Here is a 21,934-nt window from a genome sequence, read left to right as displayed (position 1 = left end):
ATTTCTGTCAGACGCAAAAGTACCCAGGTTTTGCCTCCCCGACTTCCAAAATTCTGTCCCGGGCCCTGGGGAGGGGCCTCCCGGGGCCCAGCGTGGCAGCTGCGGGGCCGTTCACCTGGGCCCCTCTTCCCTCCTGCAGGTGTGAGCCACGCCGTGGGAGGGCGCGGCGGGATCAACAGGGGCCACGTCAGCTGAGGGCCCCGTCGGATGTGGCCGCCGGGAAGGACACGGGTCCAGTGTGCGTGAACGAGCGTCGCGTCGACAGAGATTTTTCTATTTAACCCCGTTTGCTCATCTCATCAACACCCTTTATTAATAAAACATGTTTCAGTGTCAGACATGGGATCCTTTTTTCTTTTTTTTTTAATCTTCCTTTTCCTCCTTCCTCCGTAGCCGCCAAGCCGCCTCTCCCTGCCTGAGGGCTCAGGGACAGTTGTACCAGGCCTTGGAGAGCGTCTGCCCGGGGCGGGTGACGACGGCGCGCGCCGTCCGGCTGGCCAGGTCAATGTTGTAGGATTGATCTGGGTGGGAGAAAAGCGTCTTTAGTGGGGAGAACGCAAAAGCTCACACATGAAAAAAAAAAAAAAAAAGAATTTCCTCAGTCACTGGTGCTGGAAAACTATCATTTCAGTGCCCGAGGTATTTGCAGGAATCTGAAGGGACACGGGGTAAACTATGGCCTTGACCTGGTTCTTTTGTTTTTTTTTTTTTTTTTTTGCTCTTTTTGGATTCCACCCGGCGATGCTCAGGGCTGACTCCTGGCTCTGCACTCAGGAATTACTCCTGGCGGCGCTCAGGGGTCCCTATGGGATGCTGGGGATCGAACCCGGGTCGGCCGTGTGCAAGGCAAACGCCCTCCCCACTGTGCTATCGCTCCAGCCCCTCACATCATCATTATTGTTATTATTTATTATTATTATTATTTTGGGGTCCCACTGGCTATGCTCAGGGCTGACTCCCGGCTCTGCACTCAGGAATTACTCCTGGCGGCGTTCAGGGGACCCCATGGGATCATGGGACTCGAACTCAGGTCGGCCGCGTGCAAGGCAAAAACGCCCTCCCGGCTGTGCTATCGCTCCAGCCCCAAGCTCCAGCTTTTCCGACAAAAAAGGCTTCCCCAGAAATACTCTGCTTCTCCTCTAGAACTTGGTTCTGATCTTCACTCCAGCCTGGCCTGCTCCTTGTCCAGCGAACGGGGGCAGAGCACTGTTTAAGGAGTACTCCCGCCCCCGAGAACTTTTACCTCGATGGGCTTGCTGGGGAGAGGAATTGGGACTAGGGTTGGTTCCATTTCACCGGAAGGAGCGAGGGAGAGCTCTAACCACCCGGGAGAGGCTGAGGGGCGTGGGCCGCCGCGTCATCCACTCACCCTTGGAGAAGGCGTAGTAGTTGTAGCCGTCCGGCTGCCTCAGGCTGGGCAGGGCCACGGCAGAGGTCACGGCCGAGGGGAGCCCTCTCCACAGGCTGCTCAGTTTGACTTCATTATGGAGGAAGCCTGTCAGGAAAACGGCCGTCGGGGGTCTCAGACGGAGGCGGAGGGACTGTCCTGAGGGGAGGACACTTGGCCGCGGACGCCCCAGACCCCAGCCCGGATGGACCTCCACCGGGAGTGAGACCCAAGTGCAGAGCCCTGAGCACTGCCGCCGGGTGAGACCCCCAAACCCAGCACCTCGTCAGCCAGACCGGGAGTTAGTTCCTTCAGCTCAGCCGTTTCCGCTCCTGACCAGGTGTGAACCTGCCCTTTGGTGGGCTGACAGGTTCTCAGTTACGGGCCTCAATGAGGGTTTTTTTTTTTTTGGCTTTTTGGGTACCACCCAGCAATGCTCAAGGCTGACTCCCGGCTCTGCACTCAGGGATCACTCCTGGCGGTGCTCAGGGGACCCTGTGGGATGCCGGGAATCGAACCCGGGTCGGCTGTGTGCAAGGCAAACGCCCTCCCCGCTGTGCTATGGCTCCAGCCCCTCCCATTATTATTATTATTATTATTATTATTATTGGGTCCCGCTGGCAATGCTCAGGGCTGACTCCTGGCTCTGCACTCAGGAATCACTCCTGGCAGTGCTCGGGGGACCCTATGGGATGCCGGGGATCGAACCTGGGTCGGCTGCGTGCAAGGCAAACGCCCCACCCACTGTGCTATGGCTCCAGCCCCTCACATTTTTTTATTATTATTATTTGCCTGCACAGCAGAGCCTGGCAAACTCCCCGTGGCGTATTCAATATGCCAAACACAGTAATAAGTCTCACGATGGAGACGTTACTGGGCCCGCTGGAGCAAATCGATGAACAACGGGAGGACCGTGACCGTGATCATTATTACTATTATTATTTTTGGGTCCACTGGCGTTGCTCAGGGCTGACTCCCGGCTCTGCACTCAGGGATCACTCCTGGCAGTGCTCAGGGGACCCAATGGGATGCCGGATATCAAACCCGGGTTGGCTGTGTGCCAGGCCAATGCCCTCCCCGCTGTGCTATTGCTCCAGCCCCTATGGATGGATCAGATATTGATCAAGGTGCTGAACTGGGTGATGGACCAGATTATTATTATTATTATTATTGTTATCTTGCTTTTTGGGTCCCACCCAGCGATGCGCAGAGCTGACTCCTGGCTCTGCACTCAGAAATCACTCCTGGCGGTGCTCCGGGGACCCTAGGGGATGCCGGGGATCGAACCCGGTTCGGCTGCGTGCCAGGCCAATGCCCTCCTCGCTGTGCTATGGCTCCAGCCCCTCCCATTATTATTATTATTATTTTAAATTATTATTATTATTGGGTCCCACTGGCGATGCTCAGGGCTGACTCCTGACTCTGCACTCAGGAAATCACTCCTGGTGGTGCTCGGGGGACCCTAGGGGATGCCGGGGATTCCGGAAAGTGAATTGATTCTTCACTGCGGCAAATTGATGGTTTTTGTCAACGAACCACCTGAAGTGTGAGGGTGAAGGTGTCTTGGTTAGTTGCCACACCTGACTGTGTCGAGGCTGACACCCGGCTCTGCACTCGGCAATCCCTCTTGGCGGTCACTCCTGCTCAGAGACCGTCTGGAAGGCCGGGGACCGACGCCCAGCCCAGCGTGTGTGCAAGGCCGGCCCTCTCCCCGCCGGCCCCTCGTGGCTGCGGTCCCACGTGGAAGGAGGCTTGCTGGGGAAGAACCGTTACCTTTGTCCTGGTAAGTGACGCGCGCGGGGGCGTAGTGGATCCTAATGGTGTGGGTCTGGGCTGGGACGAGGGCCCTCTCAAAGCGCCGCCTCCGGACCTGGGCCATCTGCCCGTACACCGAGTAGTTGACGGGGGCCCTTCTCCGCGAGCACTTGCTGACAGGCTCCTGTTTGTACGTGTACTGCTGGACGCCGCCGCCTGAGCAGGCGGAGAGAGAGGTAGGAGAGAGACAGACAGAGAGAGAGCTTCATCAGACTCCCCCCAGGATGGCGAAAACAGCCCCCAGACTCCTAAGACAGGCTCAGACTCGAGGAAGCCTCTTTATAACCCAGTCCTGACGTCCTTGCTGGAGAAAGCCAACACTTGGGGCTGGAACGATAGCACAGCGGGGAGGGCGCTGGCCTGGCACGCGGCCGACCCAGGTTCGATCCCCGGCATCCCCTAGGGTCCCCCGAGCACCGCCAGGAGTGATCCCTGAGTGCAGAGCCGGGAGTCAGCCCTGAGCATTGCCGGGTGGAACCCCAAAAAGCCAAAAGAAGAATAAAATAAAGCAAGCCAATAGTGCTTCGTGCTAAGGTTGACTCTGAAACCCACGATGTCCTTTATACCAACAGCTCATGGAACTGGTTTCCATGTGGACAGAGGGAAATAACTTCTACCTACCCTCAATTGTTATTTTTTGTTTGTTTTTGCTTTGGTCAGTTGATTTTTTTTTGTTTGATTGGGTTTTCTTTGCTTGATTTTTGGGTCCCACCCGGCAATGCTCAGAGCTGACTCCTGGCTCTGCACTCAGGAATCACTCCTGGCGGTGCTCAGAGGACCCTGTGGGATGCCGGGGATCAAGCCCAGGTGAGCTGCGTATAAGGCAAACGCCCTGCCCATTGTACTGTTGCTCCAGCCCCCAATTTGTGTTTGAAAATGTTTTATTCCAGCCGAGAACATCTCAAAATTTTTTTTTTTGGATTTTTGGGCCACACTCGGCGATGCTCAGGGCTGACTCCTGGCTCTGCACTCAGGAATCACTCCTGGTGGGGCTCGGGGGACCCTATGGGATGCCGAGGATTGAACCCAGGTCGGCCGCGTGCCAGGCAAACGCCCTCCCCGCTGTGCTATCACTCTAGCTCCACATCTTTTTTTTTTTTGCTTTTTGGGTCACACCCGGCGATGCTCAGGGGTTACTCCTGGCTCTGCCCTCAGGAGTTACTCCTGGCAGTGCTCAGGGGACCATATGGGATGCTGGGAATCGAACCCAAGTCGGCTGCATGCAAGGCCAACGCCCTCCCCACTGTGCTATGGCTCCAGCCCCACATCTTACAACTTAATCCCAGCAGTCAATCAAAGTGTTGGGTAAAGTTTCCCAAGCAAGTCTACTGGAAGTCTCATTTCTCTGTCCATTATTTCCAGAAGTCACGGCCCCTGGCGCGGCTCCTACCTCTCTTGAAGAAATACACGGATTCAGGTCTGTTCTTGTATCTCGCCACCGAGAGCGCGGCCACGATCTTCCCGTTAAGCCCTCCAAACCCTTTCGAGATGGGCTTGGGGTACCCTGGGTCTCTGACATCATTGGTGAATCGCCAGTACTGAGAGTCCTGGTGGGTTCAAAGAAAAACGTTACATTTTTGAGAAGAAAAAATGATTATTAGGAAATCCATACTTTTTATTTTTCTTTCTGATCCCACCCGGCGATGCTCAGGGCAAACTCCTGGCTCTGCACTCAGGAATCGCTCCTGGCGGTGCTCGGGGGACCCTAGGGGATGCTGGGGATCGAACCCGGGTCGGCCACGTGCAAGGCCAACGCCCTCCCTGCTTAATACAGGGGGAACGTCTTAAAGTTTAATTAAACGTTGGAATAAGTAGATCGATTTGTCATCACATTCAATGAAACTTTCCACTTTGATGAGAATTAATTCCATTAGTTCTGAAGTCTGAACACCAAATGCTAATTTCCGATTATTGCTTTCAGCAGTGCTCAGGGATCCCGCCTGGCTCTATGCTCGGGTCTGACTCCCGGCTCTGTGCTCAGGGCTTACTCCCGGCTCTGTGCTCAGGGCTGACTCTTGCCTCTGTGCTCAGGGCTGACTCCTGGCTCTGTGCTCAGGGCTGACTCCTGGCTCTGTGCTCAGGGCTTACTCCCGGCTCTGTGCTCAGGGCTGATTCCCGGCAGTGCTCAGGGCTGACTCTTGCCTCTGTGCTCAGGGCTGACTCCCGGCTCTGTGCTAAGGGCTCCCGCCTGGCTCTGTGCTCGGGGCTGACTCCCGGCTCTGTGCTCAGGGCTGACTCCCGGAAGTGCTCAGGGCTGACTCTTGCCTCTGTGCTCAGGGCTGACTCCTGGCTCTGTGCTAAGGGCTCCCTCCTGGCTCTGTGCTCAGGGCTGACTCCCGGAAGTGCTCAGGGCTGACTCTTGCCTCTGTGCTCAGGGCTGACTCCTGGCTCTGTGCTAAGGGCTCCCTCCTGGCTCTGTGCTCAGGGCTGACTCCCGGCAGTGCTCAGGGCTGACTCTTACCTCTGTGCTCAGGGCTGACTCCTGGCTCTGTGCTAAGGGCTCCCTCCTGGCTCTGTGCTCAGGGCTGACTCCCGGCAGTGCTCAGGGCTGACTCTTGCCTCTGTGCTCAGGGCTGACTCCCGGCTCTGTGCTCAGGGCTTACTCCCGGCTCTGTGCTCAGGGCTGATTCCCGGCAGTGCTCAGGGCTGACTCTTGCCTCTGTGCTCAGGGCTGACTCCCGGCTCTGTGCTAAGGGCTCCCTCCTGGCTCTGTGCTCAGGGCTGACTCCTGGCTCTGTGCTCAGGGCTTACTCCCGGCTCTGTGCTCAGGGCTGATTCCCGGCAGTGCTCAGGGCTGACTCTTGCCTCTGTGCTCAGGGCTGACTCCCGGCTCTGTGCTAAGGGCTCCCTCCTGGCTCTGTGCTCAGGGCTGACTCCCGGCAGTGCTCAGGGCTGACTCTTGCCTCTGTGCTCAGGGCTGACTCCTGGCTCTGTGCTAAGGGCTCCCTCCTGGCTCTGTGCTCAGGGCTGACTCCTGGCTCTGTGCTCAGGGCTTACTCCCGGCTCTGTGCTCAGGGCTGATTCCCGGCAGTGCTCAGGGCTGACTCTTGCCTCTGTGCTCAGGGCTGACTCCTGGCTCTGTGCTAAGGGCTCCCTCCTGGCTCTGTGCTCAGGGCTGACTCCCGGCAGTGCTCAGGGCTGACTCTTGCCTCCGTGCTCAGGGCTGACTCCCGGCTCTGTGCTAAGGGCTCCCTCCTGGCTCTGTGCTCAGGGCTGACTCCTGGCTCTGTGCTCAGGGCTCCCTCCTGGCTCTGTGCTCAGGGCTGACTCCTGGCTCTGTGCTCAGGGCTCCCTCCTGGCTCTGTGCTCAGGGCTGACTCCTGGCTCTGTGCTCAGGGCTTACTCCCAGCTCTGTGCTCAGGGCTGACTCCTGGCTCAGTGCTCAGGGCTGACCCCTGGCTCAGGGCTGACTCCTGGCTCTGTGCTCAGGACTGACTCCCAGATCAGTGCTCAGGGCTGACTCCTGGTTCTGTGTTCAGGGCTGACTCCCGGCTCTGTGCTCAGGGCTGACTCCCAGCTCTGTGCTCAGGTCCTGGTGGTGCTTATGTGGTGCCGGGAGCAGTTACATGCAGGGCCAGTGCTTTCCTCACCCCTGCAACCATCTCTGGCCCAAAAGCTGGTTTTCTTACCTTAAAGAAGTAAGTTTTCCCGTCACAGTTGCACCTGGTGAAAGCAGTGTCTATGGGGGAGGGGATACCCCAGACCTCCGTGATCCTCCGGGCCGGGGAGGGGGGACTTTGGGGCCGCAGCATCCAGAAGTAATGACCTGAAACCGCAAGTCGACGTCACCTCGAGCCCAGCCGCGGGCCGAGCCCAGCCCTGCTGCCCCAGACGCGGTGCACACGGCACCCCGGGGCAAATTGGACATTTGCCGAGAACCCTCGGGACGCTTGACTGCGTGGAAGTTTCTGGAACCTGGCCACGCGGACCCCAGTGTGCAAACAGAGCCCAGATGCCTCCTATGGGTGGAATCGACGACCCCCTTTGGCCTCCTTGGGGTAGGGGCAGCTCAGAACTGTCGGGTCCAGCTCCAGTTCCCTTTGTGGCTTTTGGGGGGCCACAGCGGGGCTCACAGCCAGCGATGCTCAGAGGCCACTCCTGGCAGTGCTCAGGGGTGCTGAATCGAACCCAAGTCAGCTGCATGCGAGACTACTTTCACTCTGCCCGGCGCCTTTCCGTCTGTCTGGGGGTCAACAGCGGCGGTACTTACTCCTGGCTCTGCACTCAGGGGTCCCTCCTGGTGGGGTGGGCGGGCCCAGAGGGGACGCCTCGGACCCATCCTGGGATGCAAACGCCCTCCCCTCTGGACTGTCTCTCCAGCCCCTGGCTCTGGTTCTTTTAACGTGCATATCTTTTTTTTTTTTCTTTTTGGGCCACACCTGGTGATGCTCAGGGCTGAGTCCCGGCTCTGCACTCAGGAATCACTCCTGGCGGGGCTCAGGAAATGCCGGGGATTGAACCCAGGTCAGCCACATGCAAGGCAAACGCCCTCCCCGCTGTGCTATCACTCTAGCACCATTTAAAACTATATATATATTTTTTATTTTTCTTTTCGGGTCCCACCTGGCAATGTTCGGGGCTGACTCCTGGCTCTGCACTCAGGGATCACTCCTGGCAGTGCTCGGGGGGACCCTGTGGGATTCTGGGGATCGAATCCAGGTCGGACACATGCAAGGCAAACGCCCTCCCCGCTGTACCATCACTCCAGCCCCTAACGGGCGTCTCTAATGTCATGCCAGTGTTGGGTTGTGACTGGGTCCCCTCGATCCTGCGTCAGGGGCTGTCAGCCAGCCCCCTCTGAAAGGCTTCCCCCTACCTCCAGGTCCCCAACCACCCACCCAAGATCAAGGGCACACATGTCTCACCTCGGAAGGCCACCAGAGTCCCATTGCGCAGGGTGGTCAGGGCGTCCACGGGCTGGCCGTTGCACAGATTGGTCTCGTCTGGAAGCAGAAGGCAGATGTCACCGGGCAGGCAAACGGGGGCAGGGCTGGGGGGCTGAAACTCCTCCCAGCGCCCAGACCCTCTTGCTGTTCTCGTTCCCACCATCTCCCCGCTCTCCAGAGGGCTCCATAGAGGAGGTGTGTGCAGGGCCAGGCAGGGGACAGGGGAGCAAGGGGTCTCACTTTGGGGCGTGTCACCCAGAAGATGGCGACGCCCCAAGACCAAGCCGCTCCTGGCATCTGCTAACCTGGTCTCCACAGCAACCAGCCCGTTCGTGGCAGAATTCGCCCACTCCCGGTTCTGACGGGGATTCTTTGGGCCGGCTCCGGGGAGGAAAGTCCAAGTCCCGGGTTTTAAGTGGCTTGGCCTTGTCCTCCTGGGAGTAGGACGCAGCTAAACGCGCCCTCCACGCCGGGTCAGGCCTCCCTCACCGGCCTCGTGGGAAGTCGAGGTGCTGGGCCCTCCGGAGTCTAAGTCCGGGTGCCCTTGAGGGTCTTGAGACCCTCCTTACCTGCGAGCATGGGGTTGACGGGGACTCGCCCTATGAGACCACTCCCTGCTGCGCCGATGGGTGACAGCACAGGGCCACCGGGGGCCACGGCCTCATCCTCACTGCTGGGTGCACTGTCCACAGCAGGCGTGGGGGCCAGGATGGTGGGCAGCTCGGCCGGTGTGGTGCTGGGGGTGGTGGTTATCTCGGCCGGTGTGGTGCTGGGGGTGGTGGTTATCTCGGCCGGCGTGGTGCTGGGTGTTGTGGGCAGCTCAGCAGGCGTGGTGCTGGCAGTGGTGGTCTTCACAGCGGCAGGGGTGGTCTTTGGTCTCTTCCTCCTGGGCTTCCTGGTGGCCCCCGGCTTCCTGGGGGCCTTGGTGGGCTTCTTGGGCTTCAGCGTTGTGGTCTCTGGTTCGTCGGCTGGGTCTTCAGGCGCGGGCGTGGGGTCCTCGGGCTTGTCCACGGCTTCGGTCGGCTCCGGGGGGCCCTTCGGGGTAGGGGCAGCTGGAGAGGGGGTGGTGGGTTCTGGCTCTTTGGGGGTTGTTGGTTCTGGTTCTTTGGGAGTGGTGGGTTCTGGCTTTTTGGGGGTGGTTGGTTCTGGTTCTTTGGGGGTTGTTGGTTCTGGTTTTTTAGGGGTTGTGGGTTCTGGTTCTTTGGGGGTTGTTGGTTCTGGTTCTTTGGGAGTGGTTGGTTCTGGTTCTTTAGGGGTGGTTGGTTCTGGTTCTTTAGGGGTGGTTGGTTCTAATTCTTTGGGAGTGGTTGGTTTTGGTTCTTTAGGGGTGGTTGGTTCTGGTTCTTTGGGAGTGGTTGGTTCTGGTTCCTTGGGAGTGGTTGGTTCTGGTTCTTTGGGGGTTGTTGGTTCTGGTTCTTTGGGGGTTGTTGGTTCTGGTTCTTTGGGGGTTGTTGGTTCTGGTTTTTTAGGGGTTGTGGGTTCTGGTTCTTTGGTGGTTGTTGGTTCTGGTTCTTTGGGAGTGGTTGGTTCTGGTTCTTTGGGGGTTGTTGGTTCTGGTTCTTTGGGGGTTGTAGGTTCTGGTTTTTTAGGGGTTGTAGGTTCTGGTTCTTTGGGCGTGGTTGGTTCTGGTTCTTTGGGGGTTGTAGGTTCTGGTTCTTTGGGAGTTGTAGGTTCTGGTTCTTTGGGGGTTGTTGGTTCTGGTTCTTTGGGGGTTGTAGGTTCTGGTTTTTTAGGGGTTGTAGGTTCTGGTTCTTTGGGCGTGGTTGGTTCTGGTTCTTTGGGGGTTGTAGGTTCTGGTTCTTTGGGAGTTGTAGGTTCTGGTTCTTTGGGGGTTGTTGGTTCTGGTTCTTTGGGGGTGGTGGGTTCCGGTTCTTTGGGCGTGGTTGGTTCTGGTTCTTTGGGGGTGGTGGGTTCCGGTTCTTTGGGCGTGGTTGGTTCTGGTTCTTTGGGGGTGGTGGGTTCCGGTTCTTTAGGGGTTGTGGGTTCTGGTTTTTTGGGGGTGGTTGGTTCTGGTTCTTTGCTGGTGGTGGGTGCTGGGGGCTTGGTTGTGGTCCCAGCCTCGGGCACGGGCTCCGTGGGGGCCTCGGGGTCCTTGTCCGCGCTCCGCGTCTCCTTGGCCGAGGTCTTCTTCTCTGTCTTGCTGGCCGACGTCTCCTTCTTGGCCGTGGACTTCTCCTCGGTCTCCACCTTGGTCTCCGTCAAGGATATTTCTTCAGCTGCATCAGGCGGGGGGGTGGGTTTGGCGTCTGCCGGCTTCTCGGCTGTGGGCTTGGGGGCGGGGGGCGTCACTTTGCCAGGAGTTGGGGGGACGTTGTCCAGCCCGCTGCCAGCTTCATCCCCAGTGGGTTTCTCCGGAGGGGGCTTCTTCTCCGGAGTTTTCTTCTCTTCGGCTAGAGGAAGAGAGAAAGAGTGTTTACCTCGGCATCAATCTTTCCTTCCTTGGGGCACATAGATGCAACCTCCCCAGTGACAGGCTCCGGAGTCCCTCAGCAAAGGGCTATTCGTTTCTTGGAAAGGGACATTTCCACCCATCCTAGGGAATACAGAAGGGGTGGCAAGAAAGAATTCTCTAGAACCAAGCACCCGGGGCAATTGCAACTGTGCTGAGTGGCACTGAATTCAGGAATCTTCCCGCTTTCCACCCTAAACCAGCAGGGCTGCCTGGGTGGTCTTCCCCTGGGGACTTTCCCATTTACCTGCTTCGAGCTCCCCCTAGTGTAGACAAGGAATCCACTTAGCACCCCTCCCTCCCGTGTTCCTGCGAGAATACCCACTCACCCACCCACCCCCAAAACTCAGGGGTCCCAGGTGGAAGGGGAATGGAGATCAGGGTGCTGAGACACCCCAAAGGGTTCCCAGCTCACAAATGACACCCCAGCGAGACAGCCCCCCTAAGAGCCAGGCGTAAGGGGCGCCCCGCTTCTATACAAGTCTGGGGGGCCTCAAAGACTAAAGAACCAGCTTCTGATCCTAGGCAGAGACACTTGAAACTCCATCCTCCAAAAGCCAGTGTCCCCTGTATGGATGGGGCAGTGAGTGGGTCTCGGGACTCAAAACTCCCCAGGTCCCTGGTTTGTCCTCCTCACAGGCGGATCATTTCTTTGCACCTATTTCTTTGTGCATTGGTTCTTCTTGCTCTAGCGGAGAGAGGCAGCTGGATACAGCATGTACTTTGTTAGAAAAAATATGGGCATTGGGCCAGTCGCGTAGAGATCAAGAGTTTTGCTTTCCCGAGGAGCTGAATGAGAGCGTAACATCTCAAAGCATTCAGAAAAGCATAGGAATGCTTGTTTCTCCTCGAAGAAGAGGTAGGAGACAGAAATGGCATCGGGTGGGCAAGAACTCAAAGAGAAAACCCCCCAGTAACCCTCACAGGCGCGTCCTCTCTCTCCGAAGTTGCAAGAAGATGGAACATCTTCTTGTCCTTGGCTCTGAAATCTGTTTAGCATCAACGTCCTAACCCATTAGCCTCTTCGAAAATCACTGCTCTAAAGTTCAACCCCCCACACACACACCCCAACCACACTGGAGGGTTCCTCAAAGAGGCAACGTCGATCCCACCGAGGGTGCTGTGAGCCCGGCATTGATATAATCTCCGATCTGTATCAATGCTCAAACCTTTGGGGTTCTTCTTTAATTCTCTATTAGCGGCTGAATTTTTGGAAGACTTGACTTTCCGAATAGTTGAAGAGGAAGAGGAAGAGGAGGAGGAGGACTCCTGGTTTTCAGAAACAGAATGTTCTATAAATCAAACGAAAAGGTCGGTCACACCAGCTGTGGTTTAAAAAAAACACACACAAAAGAACCGCCATGCGAATACGACAAGAAACGCCTTGGACAAATTAATTGCCTTGTTGGCACTTGCTCGGACACAGGCTCGTGTTTAATTGTCGAGTGATAAGTTGTACGTGCACCGATGCTAGAAATAAAATCATCATCACTTTCGCTAACTCTCGGATCTTGTCATCTTTTTTGTTGTTGTTGTTGTTAAGAAACTCAAAAGTTTTAAAAAACAAGAATAAGATACCACAAGACGTGTTTGTGTTTCTTCTCATAATGGTTTGGTCCATACAGAAAATAGGTCGTGAGACTCACTTGGCCTGGAAATACGGAACCCAAACCATTATAACTGGTTCTGTTGGTCAAATGCAAAGAAATAAAAAAAATTTCAAAGCAAAGACCAAGAGACCACTGAGGTCCAGGGGTGCGGCGTGTGTGGCCCTAGGGCCACTCAGCGCCACAGCCCCTCTTCCTACCTTCCAATATCTCCTCTGATTCTAGCACTTTCTTAGTCTTCTTCTTGGGCGTTTTGGGTGAGCGTTTGGAGGTGGATTTCACGATTGGAGGCGTTTCCGGCGGCGTCTTGGGGGACGGCGGGGCTGTGGGGTTATGCACTGGGGCCAAGCGAGAAAGGTGAGTGAAAATGATATCGGGGTGCTTCCTCGGGGCCTGACCCAGCCCGGGGCTGGCCCCCACCTCTCCCACCAGAACCTTCCAGAACCCTCAGCTCTGGGTGATGCTGAGGGTGATAGCAGGAACTCCTGTCTGACCCTGCAAGAAGTGCCCGAGAAGATAAGGTTTTCCCCTGTCCTGGAACAAAATTTGTTTAAGGTTTGAGTCTTTTTTTTTTGAGGGGGAGGGGGTTGTCCCTACCCAATCGTGCTGGCGGGGGTGGGGGTGGGTTACTCCTGGCTCTCCACTCACTCCTAGAAGTGTTTGGGGGACCCTGTGGGATCGAACCCGGGTTAGCAGCATGCAAGCAGATGTCCTCCCCACCATACCACCTCCAACCTCCAACTCTACAAGTTTCTCTGCTCTTCTAGAACAGACGTTTCCTTTCTGCCCCAGAAAAAAAAATTTCGCCACCCCTAGAATAGAAGTTTACCTTCTGCTTTCAAACAGAAGTTTATTCCGGACAGTGTTTCCCAAAGGGGGTGCTCGGAGGACCCAGAGGGTACACTGCATGTTACATATTGAATAGATTACATATTCATATATTCCAATGTAGATGTCACATATATGTAACGTATGTATTATAAAAATATATAAATATATATTTTTCCTCTCTGTATAGGGGGATGTAGCCAAATCCATCTGAGAGTCTCAGTTCTGGAAGATTCTGAGGGGCTTGAGCCTGTGCTATGGGGGGGAGGGAGAATCTCCTTGTGCTGGGAGACCTTTTTTTTATTTTTATTTATTTAATTTTTTTTGCATTTTGGGTCCCACCTGGCGATGCTCAGGGCTAACTCCTAGCTCTGCACCCAGGAATCCCTCCTGGCGGTGCTCGGGGGACCCGAGGGGATGCCGGGGATCAACCGGGTTGGCCACGTGCATGCCAGGCCAACACCCTCCCCACTGTGCTATCACTCCAGCTCCGAGAGCTTTCTTCTTGAGAAATACAAATAATCCTGCGTTTTCCCGTGCTGTGAACATGCAGTGCCAATGTGTTGCCCAAGCTTCACGGAAATATTTGGTCCTGTATAAGCCCCACCCGGAGACACTGCTGCCCACTCTCCGGGTTAACCAGCGTTTAGCCTTTAAGCGCAATCGATTTGCTGATGTTTGGTTTGGGGGTTACATCCGGCTGTGCTCAGGGCTCACTCCCGGCTCTGTGCTCGGGGCTGGCTCCTGGCTCTGTGCTCGGGGCTGATTCCCGGCTCTGTGCTCAGGGCTCACTCCCAGCTCTGTGCTCAGGGCTGACCCCTGGCTCTGTGCTCAGAGCTGACTCCCAGCTCTGTGCTCAGGGCTCACTGCTGGTAGGGACCCTATGGGGTGAGGCCGGTCAGCCACATGCAAGGCCAGCTCTCTCCCCTCCTCCCCACTGTCCTGTCTCTCGGCCCCACCTCCAGCCCCAACCTTTGAACTTCTGCTGTCTGTGATGGTTAGTAAGAGTGGGATGAAGGGGAGGGGCTGGCAGAGTCAGGGGTGTGGGGAGGGGGAGGCCGGGGAAAGCCCCCCTGAGCACTTTCCAGACTCTCAGAACGAACCCTTCCCTCTCTCCCTAAACACACATGCCCAGAAAGGCTTCTCTCGGCTGTGGCAAAGGTCGGTGAGCCAAACCAGTGGCCCCCCCACAACCGCACACCCCAAACATCTCCCCTTATTTGGACCTTAGAATTCCTTCTGCTCCCCAGCTGGAAACTTCTCAGATACGGCGAGACCCACCGACTCGCTAAAGCAGTGCTCAGAGCACTGAGTCGAGAGTCAGGCGCAGCGTGGCGGCCCTGCCGGGAATTCTAAAAATCCCCACCGAGCCTGGATTATTCGGAGAGGTTGGGAAACTGCTGGGGGTCCCGGTGGCCTCCCTCACCCCCGCTGCCCTCGTGCTGGGTAAACACCCTCCTGCAGGGACCCTGCACCCCAGCCCGAGACCAACGGGGGATTGTCTCCGTCCGGCCACAGAGCTTTCCAGGGAAAACACGGCCGGGTCAGGAAGTGTCCCTGAGCCGTGCTGAGTCACAGTTTCCCCCGTGCCGCCTGGAGAGAAACCAGCCGCCCGGTCCAACGAGGTTATGCAAGCCCGCAGCCTGTCACACCCGGGCTGAGCGGGCACGCGGGAAGACCCAGAGCTCGGCTGGGCTGCGCCGCCAAGATTGGTGAATTTGGACTTTGCTTAGTCTCAAGCACGCCCTGAGGGGAGCCCAGGGGGCTCCTCTCTCCAGGACCCCAGCCCCTGGCAGGCGCCTCTGCTGCAGACTGCGGGAAAGAGGGCGCCAGGGCCAGGGGGAGGGTCCTCGCCCAGTGACCACTTCCTGCTGGGCGTCCACTTGGTGGTGCCCAAAACGCACTCTGAGCCGTCCCTAGTCCTTGGACAAGCCCAACTGTCAGCGGAGGGTCTGTGGGGACGAGTGCTGGCAGCTTGCCTGGGCGGGAGAGACAGTCCCAGGGAGCTGGACAGGTGCGCAGGGCCTCCAGATGGAGCACGAGCGCACGTGGGTCCCGGATGGGGCAGGAGCGCACGGGGGTCTCCATGGAGCAGGAGCGCGCATAGAGGTCCTGGATGGAGCAGGAGCGCTCAAGGGGGTCCCAGATGGAACAGGAGTGCGCGCGGGGGTCCCGGATGGGGCAGGAGCGCGCACAGGGGTCCCCACGGAGCAGGAGTGCACGAGGGTCTTGAATTAAGCAGGAGCGCGCACAGGGGTCCCGGATGGAGCAGGAGCGCGCACGGGGGTCCCGGATGGAGCAGGAGCGCGCACGGGGGTCCCGGATGAAATAGGAGCGCGGGCGTGCGGCGGGGCCTCACCTTCCTCGCAGAAGTCTTTGTAGTCGGGGCAGCACTTGCCGAACGTCTTGCACTGCGCGTCGCAGTCGCACTCCCGGCCGCGGGCGAAGGACTCGAAGCAGCGGCCCTTGCAGGACAGCTCTGGCCGGGGCAAAGGGGAGAGTCGCGGTCACAGACCCGCAGCGCCCCGCGTCGGCCTCGAACCCCCCCCCCCCCACTTCCTCCCATCCGCGTTCCCGGGGGAGGGGGCTGTCGCTGCCCAACCCCCCTCCTCCATCAGGTGGCCTGGCGAAGGTTGAGCTCTGCAGGGACCCTTGCCAGCTCGAGGTGGCCAGATTTCGTCCCCCTGCACCCACCACCCCGCACCTGCTTTGGAGTAGAAGGTGGTTGGTTGGCCTTGGGGTCCCGCAGCCCTGTAAGTCGTAGGACTAGGGAACCCGGTTCTTGGTCCCTCCCACCCCCAAGCCCAGGGGCGCCCAAACAGCATCCCTGGTGCATAAACGGACCTGCTGTGTGTATCAGCACGAACGCTGAGACCAACAGATTTTTTTTTTTTTGCTTTTTGGGGTCCCACCCGGCGATGCTCAGGGCTGACTCCTGGCTCTGCACTCAGGAGTTACTCCTGGCGGTGCTCAGGGGACCATATGGGATGCTGGGAATCGAACCCGGTCGGCCGCGTGCAAGGGAAATGCCCTACCCGCTATGCTAAGACCAACAGATCTTTAAGACGCCTTTCAGGTTTTTCCTGAGCTGCCTCTGTCTTAGTGTCTCCACCCCACGTGGCCTGTCGCAAAGGCTCCCTTGGGCCACTGAGGCTTCGCTTTGCAAGTTTTGCTCCTCTCCAGGGTCTCAGAGTAGGCAAAACTCTTCCTGGTGGGTTTGTTTTGGGGATAAGACAAAGGGTTCCCCAAGACGAAACAATTCCTCTGGGCCACTCAGGCAATAATTGCTTTTTCTGGGGGGGGGGGGTCACCAGAGAAGTGGACTGAGAGGAAGGTGCTTCTCTTACACGGACTGACCTGGGTTCAATCCCCGGCACCCCCTCCGACTCATGACAGGAGTGATCCCGGAGCACAGAGCCGGGAGCCAGCTCTGAGTAGCCCCTCCAATAACAACAAATTCTCCCGTTCAGAGTTGGGGCTCACTCCCAGTAACGTGGGGGTGGGGCGGGGATGGAATCAGGGGTCCCACAGGCCAAGTCGGACTCTTCTGCTCTTTTGTGCTTTTTTTTCTTTTTGGGTCACACCTGGCGATGCACAGGGGTTCCTCCTGGCTCTGCACTCAGGCATCACTCCTGGCGTTGCTCGGGGGATCCTAGGGGATGCTGGGAATCGAACCCAGGTTGGCCGTATACAAGGCAAACGCCCTCCCCGCTGTCCTACTACTCCAGCCCCTCTTCTGCTCTTTTGACTCAGCACCCTGGGGTCAGCTGGTCATAGGGGGCTTCACCTGCTCAATGATCCCCGAATCACTGGTTCCTCAATGGACGCGGGAAGAAATTTTCCCCGTCGGAACCGGCGACCCGATCTCCCTGCCCAATCCAGGCGTCTGGGCAGCACACGGCAAACATGGACGGGGAGGGCAAAGCTTCAAAAAAGCAAGAGGCGGCAGCGAGCGGCACGTGGTGGGGGCCGTGGGGGGGGTGTTGGCACACGCCCCCCGCCCCCTCCAACTTACCGACAGTGCAGACTTTCTTGAAGTCCGGACAGCACTCCATGTAGTGTTGGCAATTATAGTCACAGTTGCAGGGGGCGTCTCTAGAGTACCCTTCCCCACATCTCCCTGCACAGCTTGACAAATCTAGAAGCACACAACAGCGGCGTGAATATGGCCAGACCCTTCCCGGGGGGGTGGACGTGAGGCTGAGCCCCAGCTCCTGGGCGGGTTTCTTAGGGGCTTCCCTGAGCAAGTCTTTCCGCTCTGACACTGGTTTACAACTTCTTTCTTTCTTTCTTTTTTTTTTTTTTTTTTTTTCCTTTTGGGTCACACCTGGAGATGCTCAGGGCTAACTCCTGGCTCTGCACTCAGGAATCACTCCTGGCGGAGCTCGGGGGACCCTATGGGATGCTGGGAATTGAAACCTGGTTGGCTGTGTGCAAGGCAAACGCCCTACCTGCTATGCTATTGCTCCAGCCCCTCTTCTTTCTTTCTTTCTTTCTTTCTTTCTTTCTTTCTTTCTTTCTTGCTTTTTGGGTCACACCTGGAGAATGCTCAGGGCTAATTCCTGGCTTTGCACTCAGGAATCACTCCTGGGGGTACTCAGGGGACCCTATGAGGTTTTGGGGACCTCATTCATTTATTTATTTTGGGGGGCACACCTGGAGATGCTCAAGGCTGACTCCTGGCTCTGCACTCAGGACTCACTGTTGGCGGTGCTCGGGGGACCCTAGGGGATGCTGGGAATCGAACTCAGGTCGGCCGTGTGCAAGGCAAACGCCCTACCCGCTGTGCTATTGCTCCAGCCCTGGTTTAAGACTTCTGAGAGTCAGGTGATACATGGTGGCTTGGCCCCTCTTGGGGGGGAGCAGGAAGAGAGGCAACAGGACCCTCCCCACCCCCCAACCCGGGCATGTCATCTCTGGATGGAGCACGGAGCTATTTTTCCTCTTTGGGGCACAGGCAAAGACAGGAGCTATGTTCTGGGGGAACATAGCTCAGCCCGGACTCAGAAATCAGGAGTCTGAAAGGGAGTCGTTGGCATTCCACTCGCTCCCAGCTAACGGGCTCCCGTTAGTGAGGCATATCTGTCAGACGGCATAGCCACAGAAAGGCCAGCGAGGACCTCCTGGCATTGATGCCGAGGGCTCCGCTCTGACAGAAAACTAAAGCGTCAGACTCAGCAAATGCAGCTCAGACGCCTCGACACAGTTTGGTCCCTTCCTGGGGGTGAGTTTGGAACGAGCTGGTGGTACCAGGTTTGCTTTGGCTCCTACCCCTATCTGACAAAAGTGACTGCTAATTAATTCATCAATTAACAATTAATCAATTCTCTTTATTTTTTTTTTCTTTTTCAGAATCGTGGATGGGGCAACTCTGGTTCAACAGAACCAAACGGTCGTGACCATCTAACTCTAGGTTGAGAAAATCGTAGCCAACAGGTGGATCCCAGCCACACGCCCCGTCCCTTCCAAGTCTTCAGGGGGAGTGGGGATTGGCTAGGTGCTCTGTACACGTCCACAGAGGATGTTGAGACACACGGGGAAAACTCAGGAGAGGGGCCCAGGAAAGTTACGGGGTTTAATAGGCAAACAAACCAGAGATCCTGAGATCCTTTGGCAAACACGCGTGCACAATACGTACAAATGCATATATAGTGTATGTATATCAATACATATATTATATATAGAGAAAATAAGTGGGCATGGGATAAGAAGGCAAGGAAAGCAGACAAGACCACATCCAAGGTTATTCTTGGACAATTAGCACGTTCCTGAGCCCGGAAGCCAGCCAGCCACCATTGCAGGAAGCGTTCCTTTTCACAGAGCAGACATCTGCCCTTGACGGCAACGGATTTGAGCAACTAACATACAACTTCTGAAATGCAAATCAAACCTGCTGTCATAGACCCCTACCTGGCAGACCCCAGACGTAAAACTACACCAGGAAGTTGGCTGAGGGCTAACGGCCCTCGCAATGGTGTGAGGAGACGTACCAGGGAAAGTCATTTCTTGCTAAATATCTACGCTCACTGCCTTGTCTTTTTTCCATCATTCCTTATCAGAGTGATTCTGAAACTGTGTTCAGGATCGAGTGATGTCTTGTGCTCAAGTCTCAAGAAGGTTTTTTTTCTAAACTATAGATGAATTTTATTGCTGGTTTTAACAGTCACTACATTTTTCAGCAGATTTTCCTTATAAATAATATGAAATATGTCTTAAAGGGTAATTTATATGCAAATATATGAATATTAATATCACATGATTGCAAAGCTATTAGATACTGCTCTTAAGACTACAGGAAAAACTAATTTTTCCCTTAAATTTTTATTAGTGAAACACCACGAGGTACAGTTGTAGACTTACAAACTTTTGTGCTTGTGTTTCAATTATACAATGATCGAATACCCATCCCCCCGCCAGTGCCCATTCTCCACCACCACCAGTCCCCGTATCCCTCCCACCCCCCTTCCCCCCATCCCACCCTACCACTGTGGCAGGGGATTCCCTTTCGTTCTCTCTCTCCTTTTGAGTGCTGTGGTTTGCAAAAGAGACATTGCAAGTCTCAAGAAGTTTTAATTCTCTTGCTAGAAATGTCCTAAATATCATTTCAGAGGAGAATCCTGCACCTTGACTTTAATTTATTTATTTGCTTTTTGGGTCACACCTGGTGATGCTCAGGGCTGACTCGTGGCTCTGCACTCAGGAATCACTCCTGGCGGTGCTCGGGGGACCCTAGGGGATGCTGGGAATCGAACCCAGGTCAGCCGCATGCAAGGCAAACGCCCTACCTGCTGTGCTATCACTCCAGCCCCCCAAATAATTCTTGTTAGAAAGAGAGCTCCTGTCAGAGATACAAAGTGTCTTTTGCAAGCGTTATCAGACTCGGTAGAACATGATATCAATGCCAAAATGACTTCTTAATGCCAAAATAAATTATTTACTTGATGTTCTTATAAATATGTTTCATGTAAACAGAAAAATCATAAAAGATTTAGAAACTGTGAAATTGCTCTTTTCAACTCCTCTGAATATTATTGTAATATTGTATCACAGCATAGTTGTATCTTGTCTGGTTTGGGTTTGTTTGGGTTTGGTTTTGGGTCACACCCAGGGGTTAATGCTCAGGGCTGACTCCTGGCCCTGCACTCAGGGATAACTCCTGGCAGCCTCAGGGGACCCTACGGGATGCCGGGGATCGAATCCAGGTCGGCTACATGCCAGGCAAGTGCCCTCCCCGCTGTGTGAAAAATCATTTCACAATTGGCAATGCACAATTCTATGACAGTCATAAGAATGTACAAGTATAATGTTGAGTATCTTTATTTCTAGAATTAAATGATTATTAAACTAAAAGTCTAAGGGTGTCATTAACAAAAATATACAGATAATTACACTAGAACCATGATGCACATTATTATATTTGTGGTCAGTTGTTTTTCAACGGCTTTCAGAGCACAAAATTATTCTGTGGAAAAGCTCAAACTCTCTCGAGACATCTTATAGTGCATGAGATAGAAGTGAAAAAAATGGCAAAAGGTCCTAATTAAATGCTATATACTGCATAATTCTCAGGTCCTACCTTGAGCTCAAAACTCAAAGCCATGTGACTTTTATAAACCTCTCTCTCCCTTGTTCTCTCTCTCTCTCTCTCTCTCTCTCGATTCCAAGTCAGGAGCAAGTGCCCAGCTAGTGGCGAGCGGGCAGTGTTTCGGGGGGGTGTCGTTACCTTGGGAAGCAGCTTGTTGAATCCAGAAGAGAGAAATGAGTAGCAGCAAACACGCAGGAAGCATTTTCCAATCCATGGCGTTCTCGGGCTCGAAGTCTTGGCTGAAAAGCAGAGCAGAGAATCAGTAACCCCCTCTTGGATTTCACAGCCCCCTTATGTCCGTGTGTAACCAGCTGCCAGCAACTTCCAAAATGCTAAAAAAAAAAAAGCCATTCTTGAAGCAAGATTTATTCCATAGAGAATATTTGCCCAGTGGATTTAAGCTCATGAAGAGAAACTCCCAACACCACCTGGTGTTGACTGTTTCAATACTGGAGAATCTCACTATGCCCCAGTAAAACACCAGATTTGTCTAAAAAGCTCTATTCTCATGTTACTTACAGAGCAAGGATTAAAAATCCCATTTTAGAAAAAAAATGAGTTTCAATACAATTTAACTAAATTGTTGCAATTCCCCCTTACCTCTCTCATAATGGGATACAGTCAAATTTAAATTGTTGCTACAATTTCCCTTTAACTCTCTCACAATGGGGTACAGTCACATTTAACTAAATGATTGCTACAATGTCCCCTTAACTCTCTCAGAATGGGATACAGTAACATTTAAATTGTTGCTATAATTTCCCCCTTTTAATTCTCTCATAATGGGATATAGTAACATTTAAATTGTTGCTACAATTTCCCCTCGACTCTCTCATAATGCAGTAAAATGTTGCTGCAGTAGAGTAAAATTTAACTAAATTGTTGCTACAATTTCCCCTTAACAATCTCATAACGGGCACTGAGCAAGATGATCATTTTCAAACCCTTCTAACTACTATCCTCATAAATTCTTCAAGCACCTTAAGAAAGTCTATCCCCAATGAGCTGAAACACACACACACACACACACACACACACACACACACACACACACATTTTCAGGAAGCAAATGAACATTGAACCTTACCAGTAGATGGAGAGTGAGTTTCTCCAATGTTCTGGACGTCTTATATATCAGAGCAAATCTATGAGGATGGACCAATTAGTCCAAAGGTCAGACAAAATCAACAGTGACAACCTATGAAATCAAACTTTCCTCATGTATTGGGTGCGAGCCCAGACAGTCAGACTTAGGCAACATCTGGAAAACACTTCAATTAAGAAAAGTGACTACTACAAAATAAATTTGGATTTATTGGCCCAAACACCCCCTTCTAGCTTCTGAAGTGAACAAACTGTCCTGGCAGGGGAGGGTTC

The 21,934-nt window shown here is 54.7% G+C and overlaps 2 protein-coding genes across 6 annotated transcripts in view; one reads left to right on the top strand and one right to left on the bottom strand.

The window, feature by feature from the left end:
- Nucleotides 1–338, top strand: part of TPR (translocated promoter region, nuclear basket protein) — a 48,667-nt gene extending 48,329 nt beyond the window's left edge. The window contains exon 52 of the mRNA XM_056106619.1: nt 140–338. Within this exon, the coding sequence (XP_055962594.1) occupies nt 140–195 (56 nt within the window). The 3' untranslated portion in view covers nt 196–338. The remainder of the gene's footprint in view (nt 1–139) is intronic.
- On the bottom strand, nt 274–21,662 carry PRG4 (proteoglycan 4). Of its 5 annotated transcripts, XM_056106610.1 has the most exons (13): nt 21,645–21,662; nt 20,696–20,796; nt 16,988–17,110; nt 15,332–15,451; nt 12,345–12,482; nt 11,707–11,829; nt 8,658–10,478; nt 8,068–8,145; nt 6,832–6,968; nt 4,593–4,749; nt 3,161–3,358; nt 1,370–1,495; nt 274–521 (listed from the first exon to the last, which is right to left on the bottom strand). In XM_056106610.1, exons 2-13 carry the CDS (start codon nt 20,769–20,771, stop codon nt 424–426), a joined length of 3,195 nt encoding a protein of 1,064 aa, XP_055962585.1. In that variant the 5' UTR covers nt 20,772–20,796; nt 21,645–21,662; the 3' UTR covers nt 274–423. The 5 variants fall into 5 exon arrangements, with proteins under 5 accessions (XP_055962585.1, XP_055962587.1, XP_055962588.1 ...); XM_056106612.1 differs by lacking the exon at nt 11,707–11,829; XM_056106613.1 differs by lacking the exon at nt 12,345–12,482.
- Between the last annotated feature and the right edge of the window lie 272 nt (nt 21,663–21,934).

This window comes from Sorex fumeus, unplaced genomic scaffold (genome assembly GCF_029834395.1).
Source record: "Sorex fumeus unplaced genomic scaffold, SorFum_2.1 ptg000135l, whole genome shotgun sequence".
Classification (NCBI taxonomy): domain Eukaryota; kingdom Metazoa; phylum Chordata; class Mammalia; order Eulipotyphla; family Soricidae; genus Sorex; species Sorex fumeus.
Note: the sequence above shows the minus strand (reverse complement) of the source record. Positions and strands in the feature narration are given on the sequence as shown.